Raw genomic sequence first — 10,493 nt, forward strand, 5'->3', positions numbered from 1 at the left:
CAGGAACAAATCGAAGCACAAAGCAATTTTTCGGAATTGTGAAGAAATAAGTAATTGTTGAGGCATTGTGCTTGTTAGATGTGATTTGAATAAATGAGCCCTAAGTCGGCAGTATATATAAAATGGCGTGGCCGGTCAATGATAATTGATCACTCAGCTTGGCTGTTAGCTTGCAAATCAGTGCATGAGCTATAAGTAGAAGATGAGAAAATACACAAAAGCAACAAAATGGTGAATTGAAAGGTAAAATATAGTAAGTTAAGATCAGAAAAATGTTTTTTTACTTAGATGTGATCCTGCTTGGATTATGAGTTGGGCAAGATTCTGTGTATGTGTGCATTTTATTTCATGAAACGCTGACTGTGGATGGTGTGAAAAACAATGCCTTCTCGGCCATGCAGACTGTGTTGGCAAGGCAGGATACACAAGCAAACGTGTCACTTTATGGTCACCCCACTGTAAAAGTTCTGCTTCCGTGTGTATCTTTGCTGTGCTGAAGGATTTAGGATATCACGAGAGAGGCCAGTGCCCCCCCCCCCCCAGCAACTATAACTCGTTTGCATGTCATCGGACAATGAGGATGGGTGCATTGGCCTAACATTCAAATAGGGGAAACGTAGGTAACAATGCACATCTTTTTAGTCCGATTTGAGCCTTTTTTCACCATGTGCTCCAATGTCAACTATTATGTAACTCAGTGATGTGCGGTCAAGTTAGGCAAGGTAGAAACTGCCTACCCCAGGCTGGAATGAAAGTAGAAACCGTTTGCCTTTTTCTATTTATTTAAATAATTTATTTCATTTCAGAAAGCCTACACTACCCATAAATTCAAAAGTGACAACATTTGGTGATTTTCATACCTCAATTAAAAATGACTCGTTACTTCATCTGGCTTGCAGGCAAAAATGCTGTAAATAGTATCCTGCTGAAGGCACACCGACCGCTACTGTGCTTTTCCCAGCCCTGTCTGCGTAGCGATGTGTGTTTGCGCATGCGTACTCAGTTTCCCAGTAGAAAAGTCCTTTACGCAAATAGGCAGATCGCTACGCAGGTTTTTTACGTCGCTGTATTATTCCTATACAAACGTACTTTCGCACAGTGCATTCGTGAATTCAAAACACAGCGGTAAGATGATGTAACTCTGAAAAATATAAAACTATTTTCACGCCTTTCTTTTGATAGAAAACACCACCTTTTGTGGATTTGCTTCGATTAACTGGCTGTTTCATTTTACATGGTGTTTAGCATTGCTACGGCTAGCTTGATTTTGTGAGCATTTAGGCTGTTTTACAGGGAGATATTCACTTTATTACATTTTTTCCGGGCGTCCGAGCGGGTTTGAAATTGTCCGTTTTTCGTTGTGCGGCAAATGGGAGGCAGAGTGCACTGCAACGTTTAATGTGGCTGGCAGATCGTGCGCTGGCTGTGACGGTGGCCCAGAACTTTAGCTTTGTGGCAAATGTTGAGCTGCCGCAACGCTCGAAGTAAAAAATAAAATAAAATAAAAAGTGAGTAATGTTTTTTTCGTTTAATTTTCTACCCATACAGAGGAGGCATATGTTAAAATAATTTGACTGTATGACATCTTGTATCTGAGTATCAAGTATCTCGAGGTCAGGCTGAGCGTCCTCTTTTTTTGGAAATGAAAATATGGTCACCCGTTGTACACTCGCCTACCGACACACAAATTTGTAATTGGTGTGTGTTCTTAATTGCCTTGCATAAATACATTATTAATGACTGTTTAATTGAATTAAAAAGGCTGGGGGCTCGCCCAAGTGTCCTCCCAGGCCTGTCATGTGGTCTTTACGCATCGTTTTGGTCCTCTGTCATTTCGAGTTGCTATAATGCCATGTCACTGTGACATCACTGACCACTGACTCAATGTTGAACCTTCCCCCAAAAGTCTCAGCTGGACACAGCGTCTTGAAGCATCATTAGTGCGTGTGTATTCCCATGTTGAACATACATTGCTGTGCTTACTGGCTGTCAACTCGTAGCTACTAGTGAAGATGTTACAGCCACTTAAAAATCACCATTATGTGTTCAATATGCAGTACTGAGAGCTGAATGTCTTTCATGCACTGTAAAGACGCAAACATTACGTAGCAGGAGAATCAACGTCATCTTTTTTGTTTGTTTGTTTTGTTTTTGGTAGCCCTCTTAATGAAAACGGGTAAAAACAGTATCCCTCTATGTTACTTTCCCAGGGCTTCTAGACCGCTTACAGCTGCAACAACAGTTTTGTGGTTTGTACACAAACATTCATCTCAGGATGCTCCTCATACAAATGTGTGCACTGACTGCAGTCCGGCATTGCTATCATTTAATGCCATACAGGATAAACAGTATTCATTTTTTTTAAAGATTTCATAATGCTTCAAAATGGCGAAAAAGTGCAAAAGTTGTCTTTATTTCTAAAACTAAAACAAAAGACAAAACCATTCCCTCTTCTCAAAGTAATTATTCTAAGCATTCTAAACATGACATGCATTATTTCTATATACAGGGATGTGATTTGACCAAAGTGAAATTATCTGAAAATTTAGCCGGGGGTCTGGGGGCCGCTGGCACCCAGCTAGGTCCAGGGCAGTGCCCTGGTGGGGGGACAAGGGCCCGGAGCTCATGGGTTTTCCGTGTTTTTAAGTACTTTCAATGCACTCACATGACAAAGAAATAGACAAAACAACAGCATCAATTTTCAATGTATATTGAACTATCCCATATAAAATGGCAGTTTTAGTCAACTCAAAATCAGTCACATTCAAAAACATTGGACTGCCTTTGCTTTTAAAAACTATCACTGAGAATATCATCATATCTAACTAATGTGATTACTAAGTTAACACATAAATAATGTTGAAGAGTTCAAATTTCATGAACAAATAATTGTATCATGACCAAATGAAAAGTAACTCATATTAGAGCATACCACAAATGTCTTTGTTATAGCAGAAGATGTTATCTGTCGGAGTCATGTGCATACACAATGAAATACAAAAAAAAATAAAAAAATAAAAAATAAAATAGGATTTTTTTTTTTGGGGGGAGATAAAAAAAGCGGAATTCCGCGAATTAGCGGAAAAATCACATCCCTGTATATATATAGTTTGTGTCTTAATGGTCTTTTCTTAAGGGCTCAAGGGCCACATTTGGTTTTTAGCATGGGCAGATGGGCCAGGTGAACTGTTGAAATATATTATCTTGAAAATTGTATTGGTTCAATAATTGCCCAATCACTTAATAGAACATTTTTGTCTGCATATTCATTTTTTTCTTATTCTACCCATATTAGTCATTTCATTATCTACAATATATAAATTATATACTGTGATAAATGAATTGATAAATTTTTATATTTTAACAGGACTCGTTGTACGGGTTGTTTGTGGCCCGCGGACCATAACTTTTCCACACTCACACTGCTGAACTTGAATAGCGTTAGTTGGATTACAATTACTTTAAAGACACACGGAACATATCAAATGCTTTTGTTTATGTCCCCTTTGAACAGAGCCAGTGGGTCAACATCAAAAGCAAGATAATGCAGGAAAAAAAAAAAGATGCGTGACCGATTTCAGTGAATATTTTTTTTGCAGCGTTTAGGCAAGAGAAAATTTTGGTGTGGATCCAAGACATTTCTATGTCTCATGGTGGGAAATGCCACAGAAAGCCACAGGAGACGATGGAAAAAACCCCAAACTCGGATAAATGTGAGAGTTGCCTGAGGGAGGACATCCGGCATAAAGTGAAAATCTCTGCAAAATTGCCACATCAGAGACGTAACAAAAGGCCCGACATTTTTGGGATTTGGTGGCATTTGATGTGACGTAACAAATATCTGACGGACGGCGTACATTGCTTGCAACACTACAGGCGGGAAAAGTGGAGGGCATTACACAGGTGTTGTCCCGCTTCTGTTACGGCTCCGATTATTACCTCTGTAGGCAGTAAATTGCTTGGTTGATGTTGTCTGATCTTCATTCTGTTTTACACACAGTGCAAAAGCGGTTCGGGCAATGCAATCCTTTTGGCCTTGGCAGCCAGGTGTCTTTGTTATGGATTTCTCTAGGCAGGAAACTGCTGGGTCAATATCACCCCCCTCCCATTTGTGCTAAAGGCGCTTAAGACAAGCAAATCATGCAAGGAAAAAGTACAATTCCACTGGCGTCACCAAGAGGCCCAAGCCATAAAATACAAACAGCTTCGGCTTTGGAGGAGGTCTCTGAGTGCTCGTCCCACCTTTTTTTTGTATTTGACGTCCCGCTGAAGGTGTTTAAAAGGGGCTTAAGGAAATAAATTAAACCATCCATCCATTTTCTATTCTGTTTATCCACATTAGGAACATAGTTGAGGTGGATCCTATCTCAAAAGACTTTGGCTGTGGCCTGGACTGGTCACCAGTTAATTTCAGGGCATTTATAGACAAACAAGCATTCACGCTCACATTCACACCTTTCAACGATATAGTCTTGAAATTTGCTTTTAGAAGGAAGCTGCAGTACTGGGCAAAAACCAACACAAGCATGAGGAGAACATGCAAACGCCAATCTGGAAGGCCAGAGCCCAGATTTGAACCTTGAACCTCAGACATGTAAAGCAGATGTGCCAACTATCAGACCACTGTGTTGCCGCCAAGCAAATCATGTCAAGAAAAGCTGGAGTCTTTGTGGCTCCTCTGAATGCTAGAATGATTAGACAGGCATAGGAAAGCAGTAATCCCTCCCTCCATCACAGGATCCGGGTTCATGGTAACGCTATTTTTTTGCGCATTATTTTGATCTGCCCCCTGCTTATTTTGGGTGTTATTTCCACTGTTGGCCACTAGATGGTGGCACGCTATTTTTTTTTTCCACACTGAATTTGAAAGAAGAATGGAAAATAGGGAGTGTTTCAGCTCAGCCTAGTTTTTGCTTATTTAATCCTGCTTTTTACGCCTACAGAAAGCAAAGGCCGTAGGTTCTTGTTATAATATACGTCTTTGGACATGCTTGCTGGGGTGGTCTGGAACGTAACCCCTGCAAAGGAGGGGGGATTACTCTTGTGGAAATATGTACAAGGTCTATCTTTGGGGTTTTTGTTCATAAAGTGAGCAGGTGACTGAATGTATGAGGCATAAATCGGAATTACTGTTTCACACTCTGTGTCCTTACACCTCTGACACCTCAGTCCTGACCGGAGGTCCCAAATGGAGACCGACGGCCGACCAGCTGGCCTTCTGCTTGACAAAGAGCTTCAACTTGTCCCGGAAGGTCTCCCCCAGAAAGCTGTAGATGATGGGGTTGAGGCAGCTGTTGGAGAAGGCGGCCAGGTTGACGATGTGGCCCGCCAGCGGGTAGTCGTGCCACAGCGTGGCGGTGGTCCTGCGGGCCGGGTCGGCGGTGCCCTGTAGCAGCTGGATGCTGATGAAGACGTTCTCGGGCAGCCAGCAGATGAAGAAGACCAGCACCACCACCACGATCATGCGCAGCGCCTTCTGCCGCCTTGGCCACAGGCCGCGGTGCTTCTGCGCCCGCATGAGGATCCGGACAATCAGGGAGTAGCACAGGCCGATGACGGAGAAGGGCACCAGGAAGCCGATGGTCACCTCCAGCCACTGGATCTCAAAGACGTTGGCGAAGCAGAAGTGGAGCTCGCCGCGATGCTGCGTCTGCACGATGGTGAAGGGCAGAAGCGTGGCCAGGATGGACGCCATCCAGATGAGGCCGCAGCTGAGCTTGGCGTGCCGCATGGTCCTCAGTGGGCTGCAGCCCACCGAGCCGGCCAGCGCCACGTAGCGGTCGAAGCTCATCCACGTGAGGAAGAAGATGCTGCTGTACATGTTGACCTGCAGGAAGAGCGACATGAAGGTGCACAGCACGGCGTAGTCGTAGTACTTCTCGTTCAGGTTGAACACCTCGATGAGCGAGTCGGCCACCAGGATCAGGTCGGCCACCGCCAGGTTGACAAAGTACAGGTCGGGGATGGTCATCTTCTCGCGGTGGTTCAGGTTGACCACCAGGATCAGGATGTTGCCGATGAATCCGATGGGGAAGAGGAGGATGGTGTAGAGGCAGGACAGGAAGAGACCGATGGTGTAAGACTCCTCCGAGGTCTCGGTGGAGTTGAACTCGTCGGAAGCGTTGACCGTGACGTTAACGTAAATCCACACCAGGGAGGTGGTCTGCACTTCCATAGTGGCTGCAGGGGGGGCGTTTCGCATCACCTGACACCGCTACATGGTTGGAGCCCGTCAGCTGGACGGGCCCGATCATCGATCCCCACGGAGGAAAACCAGCGCTTTAGGGATCGGACTCCAGACGCAACATACAAGCGCCTCCATGCCACCTTTGGCCTGAGCACACCTTAGATTCGAGTCGATGCGTCACAGGCCGCCGCGTTCCCCCCGCTGCTCCATCTTTATTCAGCGGACCTCGGCTGGAGACAACGCCGATGTGACACCTGAGCTAAGGAGGGAAGAGAAGATTAGAACAAACTCAATGCAAAAGGGAATTTGTTACCAAGGAAAAAGCAAAACAAAACGGTTTTAAGTTCAGTTCAATTCTTGACCCAAAGATTTTCCATGTTAAGTAGCAAATCTGTTGTTTTCGTTTTGTCCTAACGGCAGGACAGACAAATAAGTGCCTTCATTAAAATTCAAGCTTCAGGCTTAAGCAGATGCATTGAAAGTCCTCCTTTAAAATCCTTTTGGCCAATTCCGCCTGCCGGGTCGTCCATATGGCCGACTGAAAACATCGATTCACATTTGGGGCTGTTATCCCACGATTATTAAATACACTGTACACTATGGCACAATATATATAATTACATCACTGTTTTTTTTTAATTATGCGCTTTAACGTCAATTGCCTTTGGTTGTCAGATGATCCCCAGAGAAAGAAATCCTGATATCTGTTTGGCCAACATGACCTTTAACAAACATTCCCAGCCCACAGGCTTTTCTCTGCACCAGAGGAAACTGCAAAATTAATGCATATTTATTAGGAATATTGACTTGCTACGCGCAGTGTCCTGCATGCACAAAATAATTAGATACATTCACGTTTAAAAGGTAAAATGATGCTTTTAGGCTAAACTGTAGTGACATAACACTTCCGTATTATTCCTGATTGAGAGTGTCATCATGTGTACACGTTCAAGTAAATGTATGATAAAGTGACTTTTTATTGCTGACATGATTCTTTGCACCATAATATGCTAAATTAACAAGCAGCGGCATTTTAATGTAATTTTTTAATGGAAATTAATGCGAAATGTGTAAAAAAAATAATAATAATTTAATCAGATAATGGATGCATATTCAATAATGCTAGCTCCTGTTTGTGCAAGATTGTCTGACAAAACAGCTACAAAACAATAGACAAATATTACATAACATTGATGAACGCATTAAAAAAGTACAGTAGGGTCATAACAATAACAATACATACTAATGATAATGACCTAAATACCACCCCCCTAAAAAAATATAGACATATTTTCTGAACTTCTTTACATGACAAAATAAATAGGAGGTGAAATGAAACTTTTATATATATATACCATGGGTGGCATTTCCATGCAAAGGGCCTTCGAAGTTCCTCCAAAATAACAAAAAAAAAAAAATATGAATTATTCCACTTACTTGTCCCCAAATTTGTCTCTCCTTATCCTGTGCACAAGTCAGACAAGTGGAGATTATCAAATCCCATGTCCGTGATCCTCTGCTGCACCACCTGCTGTGTGCCCCCCACCCCCTTTTCGGGGAGGAGAGGAGGCGGGCCGGAGAAGATGTCACTTGGACTTTTGACATGACCACTCATCTTAAATAAATTGGCTGTTTTTAAACAGCGACATCATCACTATTTAACTAAGATACACTTTTACAGATTTTTTCTATGCATATAATTTGCTGATATGACCTCATTTGTGTATGAAGTCATTGCCAGTTGCCTCTATTTACAGTATGATGTTCACTGTACAGTAGATAAGGATCTTAATAATGTGAATATAATGAAATATAATCAGGCACCTGTCTACATCAATGAGGTAGCATAGACCAGACCTTTGCCGCTGGGAAAATTAATGCAGACTGAATCAGAATAATACAATTGGGATAAAATATAATTATTGTTAGAAGCAATTTTCAAGAACAAAAACATGCAAGTTAAGTATTGTTGAAGACTAAACTTTATCCTTACAAAAACACATCCAGCCTTTGATGTTTGGGAAAATCCATTAGTGTGTATTGCTGAAGATGCTAATTCATCCTCAAGGTTCAGGAAATTGCATGCATTTGATTCGTTAAAGACTAAATTGTCTTTACTGTTTCCGAGAACAAACGTGTAAGTATTGTTGATAAATAAACCAACTTGATGTCAACAAAAACAGGTTTGTTTCATTGCAAATGACACAACATAAAAAAAACAACCCATTACACTACATTAGAAAAAGTAATTGCAGTAGGGGGAGAAAAAAAAAAACGCCGATTGATGACCCCTACCCCCGAGGGCAGAAAGACCAAAGTGAAGGTGTAAAAGTGGGAAGTCTTTAAATTTATGAAAACATGATAATTTCGGAAATGAAAAAAAAAAATTGAAACGGAAATTTGGCGACTTGGTTTGTTGAAGGTAAAATTGACTTTTGCGTTATCAAAAATGCATTAACTGCTACTTTTGTTGAAGACTTAATTGTCTTTGATGTTCGTTATTAAAAATGCATTAACTGCTACTTTTGTTGAAGACTTAATTGTCTTTTGATGTTCGTTATTAAAAATGCATTAACTGATACTTTTGTTGATGACTAGATTGTCTTTGATATTCATGAAAAATATGCCAATTGGTTTGTTGATTATATTTTTGGACATTTACACTACTTTTGTTAAGACTAAACTGTCTTTACAAGAAAATAAGGTATTTTTGTTTTTTAATTACGCATCTGATGTTTATGAAAATGTGTACATTAGGTTTGTTAAAGGCTAAATTGCCATTGATTTTTACGCAAACGAATATGCTACTTTTGTTGAAAACCAACTGTTGATGTTGACAAAAACATCCTAGTTTTGGAGAAGATTGCTACGGAAACCACAAGAAAAAATAAATATCTGAAAAAGCAGTTGAAAACCCCGGATTAATCTGTAATGTCTTTGATGCTGTGGAAACATGCTTGTTTCGTTAAAGGATAACAAAAGTGTATCCAATTGGTTTATTAATGACTTAATTTCATGTTAATGAAAACATATACACGATATGCAACTTCAATGAATGACTACATCATCTTTGCTGTTTACGAAATGTGTATACTTGGCTTATTGAATGCAAAAGTGTTTTGTTTATGAAAACATGCTAGTTCCATTGACAATAAGATGAAACCGCATTTAAAATGGTTCATCTAAATTTCCTCTCATGTTTTACGGAAAGCCATACAAAGCTTCTTTTGTTCAAGAAGAAACAACTGATGTTTTTTACAAAAACACGTACATTAGGTTAACTAAAGACTATGTCTTTGATGTTTATTAAAAATACATATCACTGACGTACCTCTAAAATGGCCACTTTTCAACCGTTAACATTGCATCATCAAAGAGAGCAAGCCATTTTCAACATTTTAGATTATTTGTAAAAAAAAATAACACCCACACGTAGATTGACCAATAGTATGTCGATTTATGAAAAAAATATGCTGAAATTGTGACTTTGAATGTCAGTGATGTAAATGCTGTAAGCAAGTTTCACAGCAGACAAATCGTTGTTGACATGTGCTAAAACATAACGCCTTTCTGCCTCAATGAGGTGGACGCCGGCCAGAAACTTTGTGCCTGGGCAAACTGAATCAAGCTAATAAATATAGAATACAATCAAATTATTTTTATAGGCAACACTTACCAGACACAACTATAAAATCATCATTTCCATCTGCGTGGTTCTTATCAGAGCACTTGCTGCTGACGAAAACAAGGCAGATTCATGGCCTAAACTGTGAGAGCGCACAAGCAAAATACATCCAGAGATACAGTAAATACAAAAGAGGGCCTGTTTCAAATTAAGTTGGGGCTCTTAATCAATGATAGTGTACATTGCGCAATGACTGTAAAGATTTTCTGTGGCCTAATTAGCCTTCAGGAACATGCAAAAACGGAATGAGCTAATATCTAATTTAGTGCCTTGCCTGTGTTTGGGTGATTGACGACGAGTGACTGTTGCAGTGCTTCGGGCACTGGGGGTGGGAGTGTGGGTGGGGGTCGGGGTGGCACACTGAAGACTGCACTTCCGAATGGAAGCCACGAGGGGGCCTTCTAGCATAAACAGTGTTTGATTGTGGTTGGAGCACGCTTGTTACAGTAAAATATATATATATATAAATGAATAACAATAATAATAAATAAATACAGTTCCGCTATGGTACAACCTTATTTCAAAACAGATAAACATAATGAGTACTTACTTTATGCACATGTGATTTCTTGGTTTTATATATTAAAATATTTGCAAAAATTACTAAAACGCTATACTTTT

At 40.6% G+C, this 10,493-nt stretch overlaps 1 protein-coding gene across 2 annotated transcripts; it reads right to left on the reverse strand.

Annotated features, from left to right (window-relative positions):
- Nucleotides 1–4,930: 4,930 nt before the first annotated feature.
- gper1 (G protein-coupled estrogen receptor 1) lies at nucleotides 4,931–9,939 on the reverse strand. Of its 2 annotated transcripts, none has more exons than XM_077558321.1 (2): nucleotides 9,864–9,939; nucleotides 4,931–6,446 (listed from the first exon to the last, which is right to left on the reverse strand). In XM_077558321.1, exon 2 carries the CDS (start codon nucleotides 6,200–6,202, stop codon nucleotides 5,150–5,152), a length of 1,053 nt encoding a protein of 350 aa, XP_077414447.1. In that variant the 5' UTR covers nucleotides 6,203–6,446; nucleotides 9,864–9,939; the 3' UTR covers nucleotides 4,931–5,149. The 2 variants fall into 2 exon arrangements, with proteins under 2 accessions (XP_077414447.1, XP_077414446.1); XM_077558320.1 differs by lacking the exon at nucleotides 9,864–9,939 and adding an exon at nucleotides 7,625–7,664.
- Between the last annotated feature and the right edge of the window lie 554 nt (nucleotides 9,940–10,493).

Source organism: Vanacampus margaritifer, chromosome 2 (genome assembly GCF_051991255.1).
Source record: "Vanacampus margaritifer isolate UIUO_Vmar chromosome 2, RoL_Vmar_1.0, whole genome shotgun sequence".
Classification (NCBI taxonomy): Eukaryota; Metazoa; Chordata; class Actinopteri; order Syngnathiformes; family Syngnathidae; genus Vanacampus; species Vanacampus margaritifer.

What these genes read in the sequence shown, in the direction of transcription:
- gper1 (XM_077558321.1), bottom strand. Translation starts at nt 6,202, where the DNA reads ATGCGAAACGCCCCCCCTGCAGCCACTATGGAAGTGCAGACCACCTCC.